Source organism: Monodelphis domestica, chromosome 1, assembly GCF_027887165.1.
Source record: "Monodelphis domestica isolate mMonDom1 chromosome 1, mMonDom1.pri, whole genome shotgun sequence".
Taxonomy (NCBI): Eukaryota; Metazoa; Chordata; class Mammalia; order Didelphimorphia; family Didelphidae; genus Monodelphis; species Monodelphis domestica.
In genome coordinates this window covers 261,280,647-261,301,803 of record NC_077227.1, presented here as the reverse complement: position 1 = coordinate 261,301,803, position 21,157 = coordinate 261,280,647, and the positions used below count along the sequence as shown (strand labels likewise).

Genomic DNA, 21,157 nt, shown 5'->3' with positions numbered 1-21,157 from the left:
TTTGGCCCTTCCTTATTATCCTCTTAGTGTATTCCTTTTCTTGGTGACTTCATTAGCTTTCCTGTGTTTGACTAACAGTTTGTATATCCAACCCTTGATTTTTCCTTGAGCTTCAATCTCATATCACTAACTACCTTTTAGACTTTTCAAATTTGATATCCTAGAGAAATCTTAAGTCAATAAATCTAAAACAGAATTTTCTGTGTTTTCCTTCATATCCACTCCTATTCCATATCTTCATTCTTCTTAAAATGTTACCATTCTTTCTGAGAGTTGTTGGAAAGGTGAAATGAACAGACTTTGGCAACAGATTGATTATGTGGGAGTGAGAGGCTATGGGGGTTGGGGAAGAGTGATGAATGTATAAGTGGAATTTTGAACCCTTGGACTTCATCCTCCAGAAGTCCTTCAGTATTTCCCAGAATTCTTCTCTCTCCACCACGTTGCTTGGTGACCTTGTATTTAAGTTTGCTGTAACTCCTCCCTTTCTCTCCTCTCTTGCGACCCCAGCTGAGTTAGGTGTAAGTTTTATTTTAATTATTATGAATAAAACTTTTAAAATATAATACTTAGTTATTGTATATTAATTTTAAAATCTGCATGTGAAAAGAATAAAGAATGACACCAGGGTTGTAGTACTGAGGATCTGAGATGATGGTATAACCTTTGACAGGACAAAAGTTTAGTGTGGGAGAGAGTTTTTGGGAAAGGTAATAAGTTTGATTTTTAACGTGTGTAACATAATCAACATATCTACTGGGCAGCTAGGAAGGGCCTGAGGTCAGATTTCAACCCAAGACTCTCATCTCTAGGTTTGGCACTCTATTCACTGTGCCATCTAGGTGCCCCAGTGGCTTTTATTTTTTATAAATTTGACTCAGTTCCTGTATATCTGAGAAATGAACCCTTTATTAGAGAAACTTGCTATAAAAATTATTTCTCGATTTCCCATTTTCCTTCTGATTTTATTTATCAAAAAATTTTAATTTCAATGTAATCAAAATTATCCAGAATATTTCTTGTGACCCTCTCTATCTTGTTTTGTCATAAACTCTTTCCTTTTCCATAATTTTAAGAGGTAAAATTTTCTCTTCTCCCCTAATTTGCTAATGATATATTCATCCACCTTGACTTTATGTTCATGTACAGTATGAGATACTGGCTTATGCCTAGTTTTTAACAAAATGCTTTCCAGTTTTCCCAACAATTTTTGTCAGATAGTGAGTTCTTGTCCCAAAACCTTGGATCTTTACATTTATCAAACACTAGATTACTTTGGTCATTTACTACTACATATGTGTACCTAATCTATTCCACTGATTCCCCATCACTCATTTCTTAGCCAATACTACATTGTTTTAATGATTTTCACACTGCAATATAATTTGAAATCTGAGATTGCTAAGCCTCCTTCACTTTAAAAAAAAATTATTCTTTTCATGCTCTTGACTTTTCTTCCAGATAATTTTTTTTTAATTCTTACCTTCTAGCTTGGTATTGATACTAAGAATCATTTCCAAGGCAAAAGAGCTAGGTAATTAGGGTTAAGTGACTTATTTAGAATCACATAGTTAAGAAGTATGTGAAGCCAGATTGGAATCCAGATGAATTTTATTACTATGTTTTTCCAGCTATATAAAATAACTTTGGTAATTTGATTGGTATGGCACTAACTTAATTTTGGTAGAATTGTCATTTTGATTATATTGTCTCTGTCTATCCATAAGCAATTGATAGTTCTCCAATTGTTAGGATCTGTCTTTATTTGTGTGGAAAGTGTTTTGTAATTGTGTTCATAAAATTCCTGGATTTCTCAAGTATTTTATATTGTCTGTAGTTATTTTAAATGGAACTTTTCTAGTTTAAATTTTAATTTTAATTTAAATGAAATTTCTTTCTCTTCCTGTTGTGTGTTGTTGGTAATATAAAGAAATGTTAATGTTATATGTGGATTTTCTTTTATATCCTTGTAACCCTGTCAGCAGTTTCCACTAATTGTTTAGTTGATTCTCTAGGATTCTCAAGTATACCATCATATCATTTACAAAGAGAGATACTTTGTTTCCTTGCCACCTATTCTTATTCCTTCAATTTCTTTTTCTTGTCTATTGTTTATCTTTCAAAGTTCCACACAACTAGCCCTGTCCTTCCAACTTTTATTGTGCATTACTCTTCTGCCCTTTTTTCAACCTTGTACAGCCCTCCATTTCCTATCTTTATGTCTTTATACCAGCCATCTCTCACTGCAATTCAAGTATCACCTTCTACATGAAGCCTTTCCTGAATCCTTAATTGCTAGTGTCATCTCTCACTAACTACCTTATATTTAACTGCTTTACATTTTTGTCTTTATTCTTTTTATTACATGCACATGTAATATGTGTGTATATACTCTGAAATAAACAATTTTATTTATCAAATACATACTATGTGATGTGCATTATACTAAGTGCTGATGATAGAGCAAAAGAGTCGAAGTTCCCAAATTCACTGTCTTGTGAGAAACAAGATAGATAATTGGATAGACAACAGCATATCTATCAGATGCACTTAAGGTAATCTTAGAGAGAAGTCACTATCATTTAGAGAGACTGAGAAAGTCTTCTAATAGAAGATGGGACTTTACTTGGGACCTGAAGGAAGTTATAGAAACCAAGAGATAGAGATGAGGAGGGAGACCATGGGAGACATTCATTGAAAATGTCACAGACTGGGAGTTATAGTAACAGTATGCAAGGAATAGCAGCAAGGAGGCCTGTGCCACTGATGTTAGAGTACATGGGGTGAGAGGTGTAAGATGTTAGAATACTGGACAGGTAGGAAGAGGTAATATCACTGGATTGCAGAATATGTAGAAAAGAGTAAGGTGTAGAAAGGTAGGAAGGGGCTTGCTCTTATTTTTCTTCCTACTTTTCATTCTCAGTCTCCTTTCCTTGATTATCATCTTAATTTCCTAGTGGTCTATTCAGATTTTCTTTTCTCCTTCTATACTTTTCCCTCTATGATCTGATTAGTTCCCATGGGCTCAATTATCTCTCTTTAGCTGTTCTCTGTATCTGCATGTCCATCCATAATCTCCTTCATTCCAGTCCTATATTACTAACCACCTGTTGAATGGTCCCATCTACATGTCTTACAGATTCCTTAAATATATGTTAAAGTATTCCTTCCAAACCCAGCACGCCTCCAAATGCTTTCTGTTTCGAACATCACCATCCTTCAGTCACCCATGTCTTTAACCTTAGAGTCATCTTTGGCTTTTTCCTGCATCTCCCTATATCCAATTATGCCAAATTTTGTTACTTCTATCTCTTTAGCATCCCTCTCATTCATCACCTCTCCATTGACATAGCCTATACCATAGATCAGTCCCATAGTAAAGTCACCTATTTAGTTGGTCTCTGCTTCCAATCTTATCCTCTTTCTAATCTTCCATATGACTGACTGCTTGACATTCCTTAAGCACAGATATTACCATATCATTCACCTACTTAAAATTACTCAGTTGTCTTTGGGAGAAAATAAGAAATCTTTAGCTTGGCGTTTTAAACTCTTCATAGCATGGCACCCACTTACCTTAAGTAATAATTTTTGTATCTCCCAGAGAAGTGCTTAGAGGAGTGCTTTGCATATTGGCAGATATTTAATGTCTTAGAAATTAATTTTTTGCATTATTTGTTAAGTTACAACCTTTTTGTCATTATTGCAATTTAGGGTATCATTTACTACGTTACAACCTCCTCCAAACTAGAGGAATGGCTAGCCAATGAGACAATGCAGGAAGGGCTACGCTTATGTGCTGACCGCAATTATGTTGATGTGGACCCTACATTTAATCCAAATATTGATGAAGATTATGATCATCGACTAGCAGGCATATCCCGAGAGAGTTTCTGTGTGATTTACCTCAACTGGATTGAATATTGTTGTTCTCGAAGAGCAAAGGTAGATGTGATTGAATAAGCTTTGCACCCTCCTATCCAGGTTTCTCTCCTTTATGTATTACTCACATGTATTTGTTAAATATGCATGCAGTTAAGTTGGGTTTAAAGCTTATCAATTTAAGTGTATCTTCATAAGCCATATATTTGTTTATACACAAGTCAAACATACTTCATGTTCATAAGAAAAATTATAATAACGAAGCTATTAACCCTGACTATAATGAAGTACCAGTTGTTTTCTAAGCGTGCAATAAAGTAAACTACTCTGTATGCATATTATAAGCTGGTCTTGGTTTAAAGTAAAGGTAAAATATACACTTAAATTTTCTTTGATTCTCTCTCATCTGATGGTAAATACATCACTCATGAAACCTAAAACTGCTTGTCATGAGCCAGACTTTCTCAATAATTCCTATTGTAATTTTAAAAAAAGTAAATTCATCTATTATTACATTGAATATTTCTTTTGGGAGTGATTAGAAAAACTGACTTCAAAACTTTTCCATTTGGCAAATTATTAAATAAGAGTTTTTATTTTATATTATTTTTAGAGTACCAGATTAAATTTCAAGATCCCAAAGTATTCATGGCTTATGTTAATGATTCACCTTCTCTTAGGACTAAATTTATTTTTTATTAGGATTTTTATTTGAAGATAAATCTGAAAAACATTAAATTTATTTTTTATCTCTTTCTACTTAAGAATGCTCTGTCCCTTTGGCCTGAATTATTAATAATCCATTCCCTATTAACCACACTTTTTTCACTTTTTCCAAAGCCACTAGATGCAGATAAAGATTCCTCCCTAGTAACTCTTTGTTATGGACTCTGTGTTCTGGGGCGAAGAGCTTTAGGCACTGCTGCCCACCATATGTCTAGGTAAGAAAATGTCTTTTTTTTTTTTTAAAGGAGACAATGGCATACATTCTGTAACTCAAAAATGAATCATCTCTTTAAAAGTATATCAGTATTTTAATTTATTAGAAAAATCACTTCACCATTATATATTTGTGTAAATAAAGTACCTAGAAAGAGTTAGTATTCACATGACAATGAAATTCATGTTAGGGGGTAGCTGGGTAGCTCAGTGGATTGAGAGCCAGGCCTAGAGATGGGAGGTCCTCAGTTCAAATCTGGCCTCAGACACTTCCCAGCTATGTGACCCTGAGCAAGTCACTTAACCCCCATTACCTAGCCCTTTCTACTCTTCTAAAAAAAAAATCAGTTAATAGTACAAAGGGGTAAGTACTGGATAAGAATTTTTTTTAAATTTTTCTCTAGCAAATATTCTCGTTTTAAAATACATTTAGGGAGGCAGTTAGGTGGCTCAGTGGATTGAGAGCCAGGCCCAGAGATGGAAGTTCCTGGATTCAAATCTGGCCTCAGACACTTCCTAGCTGTGTGACCCTGGGCAAGTCACTTAACCCCCATTGCCTATCCCTTACTACTCTTCTGCCTTAGAACCAATGCCCAGTATTAGACAAAAAGTAAGGGTTTAAAAAAATAAATAAAAATTAAATAAAATACACTTAGACCTATTTCTTATTCTTTAGGTATATTAAAACCACCATTTTATCACTAGAAATGAAATGAGAGTTTTAATTTCTTCATATAACTGCTAAGTTAGCATTTGTAAAATACAGGACAGGTTGTACCATTCCCTTACTTAAAAATCTTTGTTTCTATCACTTCTAGAAAAATTGTGAACTTTTCACCGTGTCTTTTAAAGCCATCCACGATTTGTATCTCATGTTTTTTGAGACATTTAATTTAACTCACCTTCATATACTCTGTGTTTATGTGTTATTATTGTTGAGTCACTTTCAGTTATTGTTGAGTCATAGTGTCAGACTCCCATTTGAAGTTTTCTGGGCAAAGATACAAAAGTAGTTTTCTTTCTCCAGCTCATTTTACAAATGAAGAAAATAAGGCAAACAGGGTTAAGTGACTTGTTCAGTCATATAGCTAATAAATATATCTGAGACAGGATTTGAATTTAGGAAAATGAGGCTTCCTAATTCCAAGGAATTAGGAATTCCTAAGGAATTCCAAGTCTAGTCCTATATCTATTACAACATTGCCTGCCCATTCATCTCATTGGCCTTTTTGTGGTTCTTCCAAATTGGCCAGCCAGCCTTCATCTATGCTTTTGTGCAGGCTGCCCTTAATGTTTATAATGCACTCTATAATCATCTGTGCTTGTTAGAATCCCTGATAACCTATAAGGCTTAGCTCAGATGCCATTTCCTGTGGAAGCTCATTGTTCATTTAGACTAACCTTATCCTCTTCCCACTCTCATTTCATAATGCCCTCTCCAGTCTGGCATGAAGAAATAGAAAAGATCTGTCATTTCTATAGCAAATAACTCCATTCAGTGACACTGATCATAACCCACCTCAGATTTAGATAAATTCTAGGCGGTTGTCTGAGCCACATTGAGGCTGTGACCTGTTCATACAGATAATAAATATTAGAAGCAGAATTTTAACCCCAAATCTTCCTGACTCCAAGCTTAGCACTCTGTCCACTATGCCTTGAGGTCTGTATCCCTACTGCTACTGGTTCATATTTATTTACCTGTATATATGTTATTGAAAATTCCTTGAGAACAGAGGTTGACAGCTACCATTATAGTGCTTTTAAAGTTTATAAAGTGCTTTACAAGTATTATCTCATTTGATCCTCAAAACACCCCTATAAATTGGGTGCTGCTATTTTTATTATTTCCGTAGAATAGATGAAGAAACCAAAGTAGACAGAGGTTAAGTGACTTCCCCAGGGTCATACATGTAGTTAGAAAGTCTTTCCCCATCTAATCTTTAATCCCTAATTGTACCTCACACCCAGCAGATTGGATAACATAACAGCAAAGGAACGTAATGAATGATGGAGGGGATGTGGCAAAATTGGAACATTAATGCATTGCTGGTGGAGTTGTGAATTGATCCAGCCATTCTGGAGGGCAATTTGGAACTATGCCCAAAGGGCGATAAAAGACTGTCTGCCCTTTGATCCAGCCATAGCACTGTTGGGTTTGTACCCCAAAGAGATAATAAGGAAAAAGACTTGTACAAGAATATTCATAGCTGTGCTGTTTGTGGTGGCAAAAAATTGGAAAATGAGGGGATGCCCATCAATTGGGGAATGGCTGAATAAATTGTGGTATATGTTAGTGATGGAATACTATTGTGCTCAAAGGAATAATAAAGTGGAGGAATTCCATGGGGACTGGAACAACTTCCAGGAATTGATGCAGAGTAGAAGGAGCAGAACCAGAAGAACATTGTACACAGAGACTGATACACTGTAGTACAATCAAATGTAATGGACTTCTCTACTATCAGCAATGCAATGATCCAGAACAATTCATGAGAAAGAACACTATCCACATTCAGAGGAAAAACTGGGAATAGAAATACAGAAGAAAAACAACTGCTTGTTCACATGGGTTGATTGGGATATGATTGGGGATATAGACTCTTAACTGATCACCTTAGTGCAAACATAACAATTTGGAAATAGGTTTTGATCAAGGACACATGCAAAATCCAATGGAATTGTGCATCTCCTACAGGAGGTTTGGGGGAAGGGAGGGAAAGAACATGACTCTTGGACCAAGGAAAAATATTCTAAATTGACTAAATAAAATTTAAAAATAAATAAATAACCCCCAAATTAAAAAAATAATAATAATCCATGATTATGGGGAAAATATTGCGCAGAAAGGGTTTGGAAAGTGAGAGTGAAGATTGATGGACAGTGAAAGCCGTTGGATAGGGGGGAGGGGAGACTTGAAGAGTGACAGTTGCTCTCGAGTGGTACTCTTTCCTGGACATCACACTGGAAGGAGCTCTCTCTGCCTCTCAGAATAGAAACCACCTCTGTTCCTGTATTTTTTCTCAACTGTTTTCTCTACCTGGATTCCTGTGATTGTGTCAACAAACAAAAGGATTGAAGGGGAGCGGTTTGAACTGTAAGGCTGATTTTTAGGGGCATTATCCTAAAGAGACAGGCCCAACTATCTCCAAAAGTCACATTCTCTTTTCCCTCTTTCTGTCTACTGCTAAAGACTTTGAACTTTTAAGAAAGCTAGCCTAGATATAGCATAGACAGGAATAAAAGAAACCCTCCACCAGCCTGCGAGGCCTGGCCTCAGCTCAAAGGCTGAGAGAGATTCAAATCCAATCTGTGGCAAAGTGTAGGGCAAATCCCTATTCCCTCTATGCTGATACCTTCTCAGTTTGAACTTGTTATTAAATTCATCTTTAGTTAAATAAATGCCGTCAGATAATCTTTATAAGGGTGAGGGGACCCTGAAGGGAGTAAGGGATTTTTTTTGGAGGGAGAAGGTTCTCTGTAACCTCCCTTCTTTCACCCTGGTATATTATCTATAAGGAGAATATTTTCTTATACATTCAACTCTGAACCCTTTTTATGCCCTTGATCATATTGTACCTTATATTCTGGTTTTGTGAATATATTTATCTTCTCTTTTTTTTTTATATAACCTACTTTATTTTTTTTTAGCTTTTGTAATTTATGTACTTATTTAGAATATTTTTCCATGGTTATATGATTCATGATTTCCCCCACCTCTTCCTCCCACCCCCCTCCCAGAGCTGACAAGCAATTCCACTGTATACATGTATCATTGTTCAGAACCAATTTCCAAGTTATTCATATTTGAAGTAGAGCAATCTTTTGGCACCAAAACCCCAATCCTATCCCCATTGAACCATGTGGCCGATAAATGCTTTTCTTCCGAGTTTTTACTCCTTTCACTCTGCATCAATTCCTGGAGGTCATTCCAGTACATGTGGAATTCCTCCGGTTTATCATTCCTTTCTGCACAATAATATTCCATCCCCATCAGATACCACAATTTGTTCATCCATTCCCCAATCGATGGACACCCCTTCATTTTCCAATTTTTTGCCACCACAGAGAGCATCTCTATACCTATTTTTTGTACAAGTCTTTTTCCTTATTATCCCTTTAGAGCATAAACCCAGCAGTGGTATGGTTGGATCAAAGGGTAATCATTCTTTTAAAGTCCTTTTGGCATAATTCCAAATTGCCCTCCAGAATGGTTGGATTAATTTGCAACTCCACCAGCAGTGTATGTGTCACAATTTTGTCACATCCCTCCAACATTTATCACTTTCTCCTTTGCTGCCATATTGGCCAGTTGGCTAGGTGAGAGGTGGTACCTCAGAGTTGTTTTTATTTGCATTTCAATCTTCTCTTTTCTCAATTCTCTCATTATATTATAAGCTCTTTGAGTTTTGGAAATACCAGATTTTTTATGTATCTTCAGTGGTAGTTAAATAAAATTGTATCTTAATAAATTGTTCAGTGTTTGAAAGGAGTAAAGTTCTTTAGAATAAGACTTAAGATATTTTTAAAAAATCATTATTCCATAAAATTGGGGCAAGCATGCTTCATAGTTTGTCTGAAAAAAAATTTGGGGATTTCCTTGGATTACAAACTCAGTATGAGTCAACAGGATAATAGGATGGTCGACAAAGCTAATATTCTCTTGGGCTATAAGCCGAGAAGCAGAGCTTCCAGGAATAAGGAAGGAATAATCCCACTGTATTTTTCCTTGGTGAGATCACTCAAACAACATGTGCAAAAATATCAAATAAATGGAAGGTGACTTTGTCAGGAATCAGCAATAATGTGGGGTAGGAGGTGGTCAGAAGAAAGGCCTAATGTAGAAAGTGGGAGTTGGGCTGAGGGATATCAAGAAGCTACAATAAATATGGTTTGCTCTCCAAGGAAGGGAGATCTTAGCCTGTGCAAATAGGAGAGAGGAAATATCAAGTGTCTAAAAATTTTTAAAGACCAGTTTGGGTAGAACAAACTAATTGAAAGGGATCAGTGTATTTATAGTAAACTTTGAAGAATGGTTTGGGGTAGAATTTTGAAAGATTTTAAATTGCCAAACACACAACTGCATCCTAGAGTCAATAGGAAGACATTGGAGCTTAGACCTATTAGTTAGACTTGCCCTTTAGGAATGCCCCTTTGACAATTGGGTGAGAGGAGATATTTTGGCAAGGGGAGAGGATCTGGAGTATGATGTTCATTCTGGATGTCACAGTTTAGAAAGGATACTGTTAAACTAGAAAATGGCCATGGGAGGACAGCCAGGATAGTAAAGGACCTAGAGTCCCCATGCATGTTACATAAGGAATAGGTGAAATAACTGGGAATGTCAGAAGAAAAGGTTTGGAGGGGCATAACTGTCATAAAATATCTAAAGGACTTTCATGTGGAAGGGGTTAGACCCATTCTGCTTGGCCTTTACCAAACCACACACAATGGGTGGAAATTATAAGGAAGCAGATTTGGCTTTATGTTAGGATAACTGCTTTTTTTTTTTAACCCTTACCTTCCATTTTAGAATTACTACTGTGTATTGGTTCCAAGGCAAAAAACCAATAAGGGCTAAGCAATAGAGGTTAAGTGACTTGTCTGGGTCACCCAGCTAGGAAGTGTCTGAGGTCAGATTTGAACCCAGGACTTCCCATCTCTGGGCCTGGTTCTCTTTCCACTGCGGCACCTAATTGCCCCCATGTTAGGATAACTTCGTAATGATTAAAACCATTCCATATCAGTGAAAGGTCTTGCTTCTTGATTTAGTGTGTCTTTAAGCAGAGACTTTATAATCCTTTGTCTGGTATGTTGTAGATTGGATTCTTTTGGGCTATTGATAAAACAAGATAGTTTCACTGAGGTTCCTTTCAATTCTAAAATCCTTGTTCACATTTATATAGTGCTTTAAGTTTTGCAAAGTGCCTTACATGTTATTTCATTTGCAACTGAATTCAGCCCACCCTCCATTTGTGTGTGTCTTCCTATAGTCCTTTTCATTCTACTGCTTTTGATAAAAGTAATTTAAAATTTTAATTTTATTATTTATTTAATTTAAAACAAAAACAATGTAAATATACATTGTTTCCTGACAAAGAAAAGTATCTTTAAAACTAAAACAATTTTTAAAGTACATTAGTTTTGTTTTTTTAAGAGTGAATATGAAGTATTTATTTTAGTCTTTTAAAACATTTTCATTTGATTAATTAATTTAGAGTATTATTCCTTGGTTCCATGATTCATGTTCTTTCTCTCTCCTCTTCCCATCGCCCTCCTATAACCAATGCACAATTTCACTGGGTTTTTCTTGTGTCATTGATCAAGACCTATTTCCATGTTATCAATGGTGATGGCATTAGGGTGATCATTTAGAGTCTACATCCATGATCATATCCCCATCAACCCATGTGGTCAAGCAGTTGTTTTTCTGCTGTGTTTCTACTCCCACAGTTCTTTCTCTGGATGTGGATAGCGTTCTTTCTCATAAGTCCCTCAGAATTGTTAAAGTACATTATTTTCAATGATTATGCTTAATACTCTATTTCTTTTAGTCTTTTTTTTCTTGGTTTAAGTTGTAGATACATAACCAGGTTTTTTAAATTTCTATTGATGTTACAGAAGGGATTTTAAAAGTATATGTCTTTCTCTTTCCAATTGTCACAGTAATTTGGAGTCCTTCCTATATGGCTTACATGCCTTATTTAAGGGAGACTTCCGTATTTCTTCAATCAGAGATGAATGGATCTTTGCTGACATGGAATTACTAAGAAAAGTGGTAGTCCCTGGCATCCGGATGTCACTTAAACTTCATCAGGTAAGAAAATTAGATAGTTAAGTCACCCATAACCCATACTTAAGTTGAATTCTCTGTATCTGCTTTCCAGATCTTATACATCTATAGGCAGTAAAAATATTTCTGTCATACCAAATTCTTCACAGTTGCAAGTCATAACATGGTTTCAGTTGTAAGCAGCTTTCTTTTCTTACTCTCAAATAATTATTGAATTTTACTAAGACTTCTTAACAGTTATACAAAATGAGAACAGAACCATTTTAATTTGAATAATGCTTTTATAAAATATGTTGGCACTCATATGGCTAAGTTGATAAGAATCCCTGGCCTGGGATAAGGAAGATCTGAATTCAGATCCTCCCTCATACACTTACTCAGTTATGTGACCCTAAGCAAGTTACTAAACCCTGATGAGTAATGATGAATAATTAAGTGTTAAAAATATAATAAGTGTGGCAGCAAAGTAATGACTAAATTTAGTAGGGTCAGTGTTGGGTAAGTGAGGATAATAACAGCTATTCATCCTATCTGGGCAATTGATGAGTAGGCTAAGATTTTTCATGTGTTTGATTAAGGCCTCCTCATCCAACTAGAATAGTTGATAGGATGCTTAGGGACATAAGTACTGGTGTATTTAAAGATAGTGGAATCTGATAAAGGATTGAGTTTGGGGCAGTTTTTTGTCAGGTGAGTAGTATCATGCCTGATAAGAGTGGGGTACCTTGGATGACTTCTGGGACTCCAAAAGTGGAAAGGAGTAAGTCCTAGTTTTATAGCTAGGGCTAATGTTATTAGAAGAAATGCTCATTGATTAGAGATTTAGAATAGGGTTCATTGGTTGTTTATTGCAGCATTGTAAATAATAGAAAATATAATAATTATAGATGCTTTGGCTTGGGTTAAGTATTTGATTGTGGATTCTGAATTATGTGTGCAGTGCAGGTAGGTTATTATTATAATAATGGCTAATGCATTAATTTCTAGACCTATTCAGACAGTCAGTGGTTACTAATTAGTGTAATTGATATACCTATAAATAGGCTAAATGAAATAAGTATTAGTATGTAGGAAGACATTAGTATGGGAAGGATCTAAGTCAGATTTTCAGGATATCGGACCCATAGACCATACCAGAATATAGTATAAAGGAAACACAGAATTTTGAGTTCTTAGATGTAGGTCCAATTCCTATTGTTCTAGAAATAAAGGGACTTAAACCCCCTATAATTTATCCTATAAGGATAATTTTTTGTCAGTCATAATTTCTTATATTTGTGGGGGAATGCTTATAGTGCAATTGGAATAGAGATGAATCATAAGCAGAATGCATTTGCAATTGGTAGGAAGTTTTTTCATAATTAGAATATTAATTGGTCGTATCAAAATCGGAGATATGATGCTTGAATTCCTAAAAAGGCTACTGTTAGGTGTACTGTTTTAAGTATGAAAGTTGTTGTATTGAGGTAAGGGAAGTTGTAATCAATATAGATGACCCTAGAAAGAAGATAGTTGTTGTGGCATTTATATTACAATAATATTAGCATATCCTGCTAGGAAAAATATGGTGGATGGTGCTGCAATATATTCTACATTGAAGCCTGATATGAGTTCTGATTCTCCTTCTGTCAGATCAAATGGAGCTCAATTTGTTTTGACTAGTGTGGAAATATATTATATTATGGCAAAGGGTCATCTTGAGGTGATTAGTCATGTGTTTTCTTGGGTAATTATTGTTTTTTTTAGGGTGAAAGAGCTATTAATAAGCATAATAGCCAGTATTACTTCATATGAAATTGTCTGGGCAACTGCTCATAGGGCTCCAATTAGAGCCTATACTTGGAGTTTGATGCTCATCCTGATCATAGGACTGAGTAAACTGATAATCTGTAGGGCTAGAATAAATAAGAATCCTAGGTAAAAGTCAGTTAAGGTATGGGGTATAGGTAGTGGAGTTCAGATGATTAGAGCCAAAGTTAGGGCTAGAATTGGTGCAATAGTAAATATTGAAATTGATGATGTGAGAGGAAATAGTGGTTCTTTTGTAAATAGAGTTTACTGTGTCTGCAAAGGGTTAGAAGATGCCACATATTTCAGTGATGTTTGGGTCTTTTAGAAATGTTATTCAATTAGTGTTAGGAAGGCTACAGCTAATAAAAGTGCAATAATATAAATTAATAAGTTAATTATAAACATGTATTAAAGAGAGGGCTTGAACCCCCGATTATAAAGACTTAAGTTCTATATGCAGTTACCTGCTCTGCCACCTTAATGGACTTTTTTCTAGAGTAAATAATTGATTAGTTTTAAGGAGCATTAGTAATGTTGTCCTTATTTCTCTTGTCCTTTCATATTGGGAGAAATAAATATATAGATAGATGCCTACCTGGATTTCTCCTCTCTGAACTCAGATCATGTAGGATTTTAATCACTGAACAAACAAACCTTTAATTGCTGATGCACCATTGGGGTGTCCTGATCCAAACTGAAGTTCCAAACCCTAATTTTCAATATGAGTTCTTAAATAAGATTGCCCTGTTATCCCCAGGGTAATTTGTTCCATTGATTAAAATTTGGGTCACTGGCTTTGTTGCACTTAGATTGGTCAGTCTGGGTTATGTCATTTGGAGGTTATTTTATGCTCTGAGGTCACCCCAATGGAAGATTTTAATTTAAATGTCTTTATGTTAATCCCTCATTTTCCTCATCTGTAAAATAAGCAGGAAAAGAAAATGACAAACCATTCCACTATTTTTGTCAAAAACCCCAAATTAGTTTGCAGAGAGTTGGACATGACTGAAACAACTAGAAAACAAATGAAATACGATTTTTATTTTTAAAATCCTTTACTTTCCATCTTAGAATCAATACTGTTTATTGGTTCTAAGATAGAAGAAGGTTAAAGGCAAGGCAATGGGGGTTCAGTGACTTGCCCAAGAGCACAGAACTGGGAAGTCTTTTAGGCCACATTTGAACCTAGGAACCCAGTCTTTAGTCCTGATTCTAAACCCACTGAACCACCTAGTTCCCCCTAAATGAAATATGGTGGGTTTTTTAAAAATTTCTCTTAAAATAGAGAAGTCATCTTCTCTCATCTGTGATGGGCAATGGGAAGTTTTCTTGATGAAGATCAAGATGTTAAATTATAGACCACATTCTCTATAGTTTCTAACATTTTTCTTTTTTTGAAGTGAGATTTATATTAGAAGGAAGCTTTATCTATTGGTAAACTGGAAAAAAATAATTTGTGGTAGACAATCTGGTATTGAGGGAATCTTCACTTTCAGATATGTTTTTCCAGTTTATTTGGTTATCTCATCTCTCTCTCTCAAAAGAACCTAGACTTTGCCCCTGGGACTCTGGGTTTTATAATTAAAGAACTTTTATCTTCTCTTGCTCTGATCCTGGTCTCCAAAACACTTCCAAGCTTTCCCAAAACATCTCTGAATGCCCACCTTCTTGCTCCCATTTGTTTTGTCATCTTCTATTAGAATATAAGCTTCTTGAGGGCAAACTGTCTTGTTTGATCATATTTGTATACTCAGTGCTTAGCATAGGACTTGGAACATAGTGCTTAATAAATATTTTTTTACCCCCTTCTATTTGTTCATTATGCTTTCCCTTGGGTGAATGTTAGTTAACTCAAAATACAATAAAACCTGCCCCCTAGAGTATGACAGCCATTCTTGTTAAATTACAAATTTCATTTAAAACATTACTTGTAATAAAGATTACTTTGAGGAGAGTTAGTCTTAGTTTAAGTCTTCACAGAGTAATAAAATACTGTTGGATGAGGCCAAATAAAACATTAAGAGCCTCTAGATCCTTTGTAGAATATACTACCAAATTAAGTATTGACATTTCTAATAACTCAGTTTGACAATGTTACTAGATCTGATCATAAGGACCATGATATAAATCATTAAAATTCATCTGCTGAGCTCAGACCTCATTGTGCTTGTATTATTCTTTTGGAATAAAGGTTGAATTGCTCATTAAATGATTTGACCATAATTTAAATGTTGTGATTAAGTTAACTTCACAAATAGCTGTTAAAAGCATTATTAAAATGAAGTTATTATTTAAAAAATTTCTGTGAGAAATGGAACATTATTTTTAAGATACCAGTAGAGAATGGGGAAAGTCCTGTTCCGTTTAGGTAAATTTAACTGATTATGGACTCTAGCCAGAAAACAAAAATGGGATTTAAAAGATGAAAAGACTGGTAGTTCAGGTTAAAACATTTTGGTAAAGAAAAAAAATTAAGCAGTTGATTATTTTATTACCGGTATCTACATGATTAGAAATAATTTTCACTTGGCAAAATTCTCCAAATGCTTGTGAAATAATTAGGGACATATTGTATTTCTCAATTATGTAAAAGAAGAATTTTTAAACATTGTCCCTTAGCATCATATCTGTACTATTGTCCTAACTGTCTTACCTGGGTTCCTTGTCTTCAGTCTTCTGTGAGCATTGTATGATTAAGTTTCCTGAAGTGGTACTTTAAGTGGGTCACTCCCTAGCTCATAAAACTTCCATTGTTTCTTTTTTTAATCCTTACTTTTGTCTTAGTAATCACTCTAAGACAGAAGACACAGAAGACAGAGACTAAGCAAATGGGGTTAAGTGACTTGCCCTAGGTTAAACTACTAGGACTGTTGTTTTCCTTAATACTTAATAGATTAAATTCAGACCCTGTGCCATGACATTAAAGACTCTTGTTGTTCAGTCGTTTTTCAGTCATTTCCAGGGGCACATAGCTAGCAAATGTCTGAGGCTAGATTTAGGAAGATGACTCTTCTTGACTTCAGGCCTAGTACCCTATCCACTATGCTGTCTAGCTGCCCATATTTTTTTATAATGACTTATTTGTCATCTCTACTCCCCTAGGTACCAACCAAATTAGCTCATTAAGTTTCTGCTTCTGAAATGCTTTATACTATTTTACCCCTGTACCTTTGCATATGTGCTTATCCACCTAAAATTCCTTGAATCTCAGCCTCTTGAAATGCCAATCATTAGTGCCCATATGGTCCAGATTTCCCCCACCCCTAGTATTAATGAAAGAAGTGTTATATTCAGAAAAGGCTGAAAACACTCTAGATTACTTTATTGAGCCCTATATTTGGGAGTCAGCTTTCACCAGGAACACAATCTGGTTACAGAGATACAAATATCTCTGGAGTGGCCCCTTGACCACTTCTTTGCATTTCCCCAGTCAACAATATTCTTTAAAGGCAGAGCAATGCTAATAATTATGGGTATAGTCTAATGATGGTAGAGACTGAAACCTGTCATTCTGGAGGAAGGAGTCCAAGGTTAATAACTACTAAGTCTTTTTCCTCTTGGAGGAACAGGTACTATTGAGCTAATATCCTCAAGTTAGACTCCACACACAGACTCCCAAATGATCTTTAAGACATCAGATATCCAAGACAGAAAGAACCCATTTATTCAGGGTTATTGCAACTTTGGCTATAGCTTGCCAAAGGCAGTTATCACCAATCATAAAAGCATTAAATTACTTGACAGCCCTGTTGTCTTGTGACTAAGAGTCAATGTGGCTTCATAAAGACAAGATCAAGACTGCTTAACCTCATTTTCTTTTTTTTTTTAATAAGGTTATTAGACTGCTAGATTAGAGGAATGAATGCCTTGTTTTTTGTTGTTGTTGAACCATGTCCTACTCTTCCTAATCCTGTGATTATAGTATGGCAGGCCTTTCTGTACCCCACTGTCTTCCCAAGTCTGTCTAGGCTTATGTACATTAATTCCAGGACTTTATCTCATCTTCTGCTGTCCCTTTAGCCTTTTGCCTTCAATCTTTCCCAACATCTGGGGTTTTTTTCCAGTGAGTCTTGTCTTCTCATTATGTGGCCAAAGTAGTTAAGCTTTAGCTTCACAACATTTGACCTTCCAAAAAATAATATGAATTGTTTTAAATATTGACTCTATGAGTCCAAGAGACTCTCAAAAATCTTTTCCAGCACCATGATTAGAAAAGCATAATATTCAGTGCTTAATTTTCTTTGTAGTCCAATTCTCATTACTCATACATTACTGCTAGAAAAAACATTTTTAGAGAAACCAACTTTGAGCATACAGATTTTTGTCAGCAAGGTAATGTCTATGCTTTTTAGTGTGTTGCCTTTTGCCATAACTTTCCTTTCAAGGAATAAGCACCTTTTAAATTTCATGGTTGCAGTCACTGTTGGCAGTGATTTTCGAGCCTGACACTCTTTCCATTTCTTTTCTTTTAATGTTAATTTTTAATGTTAAGCTTCAATTCAGCTTTTACACTCTCCTCTTTACTCTTATCAAGAGACTTCTTCACTTTCTGCCATCAGGGTGGTATCATCTTCACATCTGAAATTGTTGATATTTCTCCCAGCAACTTTAATTCTGGCTTTTGATTTTTCTAGGCTGGCATTTTATGTAGATGTAGTCTGCATATATGTTAAATAAATAAGGTGACGATTTATAGCCTTGTTGTACTCCTTTCCCCTTCTTAAACCAGTTGGTTCCATATTTGGTTCTAACTCTTGCTTCTTGACCTGAATACAGGTTTCTCAGAAGATAAGTAAGATGATCTGGTACTCCCATCTCTTTAAGGGTTTGCCATATTTGGTTTTGATCCACACAGAGACTTTAGTGCAATTAGTAAAGTAGAAGTAGATAATTTTTCTGAAATTTCTTTGCTGTCTCCATAATCCAGCAAATGTCTTAGACATAATCTATTTTAATAAAAGCATTTATATATTTTACAACATCATTATAGAAAACATGAAGAAATGTCATCTGAATAGTAGTATAATTAGTTGGATTTGTAAGGTAACATATTTAAAAAGACTTTAGGCTAAAATAATGGATGGAATATGGTAAAATAAAATTTATTACAGTATGCTAAAAGTAATCTAAAGATCAAGATTATGGGAGAGGGAGCAGGAGAGAATATTTGGAAAAATTCATATAAAACTATTATGGATAAAATTAATCACAGGAATTAAGTACTGACTTTAAAAAGGAAAGGTTCAGTGCAAAATGATAAAGTATAGGATGATATAATCCTAACAATTATAACCTCAAATATGAATAGACTCACCAGTAAAATCAAAGATGATGGCACAATGAATGAGAAACCAAACCTAAGTTTGTTGCATGTAAGAAACATGTTCCCCAACTGCTCCATCAATAACTACTTATTACTTAACTAGTTTATGTTTACTTTGTATTTATTCTGCATATGCTTACACACTGACACAGCAGTGCCTCCTGATAATATAAACTTCAAGAGCAGGAATTGCTTTTTCTTTTTTTTTTATTCCTTTATACAGTAGGACCTTGTTTTTCATGAACTCAACACACTCAAATTCAGGTATATGCAATTGGCAAGCAAAAAAATGAAGACAGAAAAATAGGTAAAATGCAGAATTTTAAACTAACCCACTAAATCCTCACCATTTCCCCAAGTGGTATAAAGTCTTGTAGCATTTCACCCAATCATGCTCATTCTTTCTTTGAGAAGAGTTGGTATTAACCATTACAGTGTTTTGCGCCAAACATTAGCTACTGCATCAATCTCTGTCCAGATTTCTTGTCTGTCACAAGTTGTGTCTGTGTTAGAGCAGTGCTTCTCTTTCTTTCAATAACACAATTTAATTAAAAATAATGGCCCCAAAGCGCAAGACTAGTGATGCTGGCAGATCTAATAAGCTTAAGGAAAGTTATAAAGTGCCTACCCTAGGTATGTTTGTTTAAGAAATATTTACTAAATAATGGGATTTACTAGTATGCCTGATTTTCAACTTATGCAAAGGATCTTGGAATGTATTGATTGTGTCAAATTAGGTCCTACTATATTTCAGTGCTTAGCACTGTGTCTGGCACATAGTAGAACCTAAGAAAATGCTGATTAATTGATTGAAATAATTAAGTCAAAGAGAATGAGAGACAAAATACCATTTGCTACACATCAGGCCCTTTCAAAAACTATAGGTTACAATTGTGATTTTTGGATGAGGCAGCAATAAATATTCACAATAGAAAGGAGATATATAGGAAAGCTGCATTATCCTTTTTTATCTAGTAAGATGTAATTTAAATTAATAGGATTAATAATTTGCTATGATAGCTCATCAAGCAATGCAATTTTATATCACATATCCAGGCCTGTGAAAGTAGTGGTGCCACTACAGTGATCACATCCCATGCTGGTGGTGCTCTTTTCAGCTCTTGGTGTCACTTTTAAGATAACACATTGAGAAGCTAAATAATATTCCAAGAAAGATACCCAGGATGATGAAGGACCTCACAATTCATGCTACATATAATCATCAATCGAAGGCATCATGGATATTTAGTTTGGTAATGAGAAAATTTGCAAGGGACATGAAAACTACCTTTCAAGTATTTGAAAGGTGCTCACCTTGAAGAGGGAACAGATTCATTCTGCTTGACTCTAGCGAGTAGAACTTAAAACACTGCAAAGTGTTTGGGTTACAGAGGCAGATTTAGATTCTGTGTAAGGAAAAATTCCCTAATAATATGAGTTTTCCAGAAGTAGCCTCTCTGCAAATAATGGGTCTCCCTCCATAGAGGTCTACACACAGTCTCAGTGTGGGGAAAGAAGATAATAAGAGAATAGTGATGATGGATTGCTTTTCTTATAATCTGCTTTGTATCAGCTTTATTTCCTTCATGGCAATTGACATTTAGTGATGGGGCAGTGGGCAGAAGCCCCCCCTTCCTTTTTTACCTTTTGCCATCTTATGCCTTCTTGCTGGATGTTGACAACAGAAAAATGAGGGAAAAGTGTAGAAAACTTTAAGCAAATCCCTAGTGGTTGTGAGAAAGGAAGGAGTGTTCCACTGGTGGCCCTATTCATATGTAAGTTGGGGCCTGCTGTTCTCACAGAACCTCCTCCATTTAAGGAGACTGCTGAGAGTTCATTCATTTCTTCATTTCCCATTTGGCTGCACTCTTGCAGATTTCACCCTCATGCCCCCACCCCCACACCAGCTACCACTGTCCTCTTCTCCCTTGTGCTTTTCAGCTTCATTTTGTATGTTGTCTTCCCTGAATAGATTATGATCTCCTGGACAGGAGGGACAATCTTTCTTTTTCATTAAAAAATAATAACAATAATAATCCCAGTATTTGGCACAGTGTCTGACACATAGTAGTTCCTAATAAATGTTTTTTGTTTGACTGACTAAAAGGGTTGGGTAAGATGGCTGGCCTCTGAGGTCCCTTACTGACCTCCCAAAACCCATTAATCACTTTAGATATTAGTTTTAACTCTTTCCTCTGAGCTTCTAGATAGTTCACCTGTAATTTCTCTGTAGTTAGAATACTGTCAGAGTGGTCCCTAGTTTACATATGAACAGGACTTGCCAGTGTAGCTCTCCTTTGCTTCTCACTACTACTGGAGATTCCCTTCTCTGTTGAAGTTTGTCATATCTCCCCCCTCCCCTCAACCAGGCTTCTGCTGATCAACATGTACCAAAGGAAAGAAAAAGAAGACTTCATATTCCTGCCATC

The 21,157-nt window shown here is 35.4% G+C and overlaps 1 protein-coding gene across 6 annotated transcripts in view; it reads left to right on the top strand.

The window, feature by feature from the left end:
* Positions 1-21,157, top strand: part of PCNX1 (pecanex 1) — a 216,125-nt gene that overhangs the window by 164,959 nt on the left and 30,009 nt on the right. For all 6 annotated transcript variants that reach the window (XM_007472896.3, XM_016424178.2, XM_001368479.4 and 3 more), the window contains 3 exons: positions 3,715-3,945; positions 4,723-4,823; positions 11,488-11,638. In XM_007472896.3, coding sequence (XP_007472958.1) covers positions 3,715-3,945; positions 4,723-4,823; positions 11,488-11,638 — 483 coding nt within the window. The remainder of the gene's footprint in view (positions 1-3,714; positions 3,946-4,722; positions 4,824-11,487; positions 11,639-21,157) is intronic.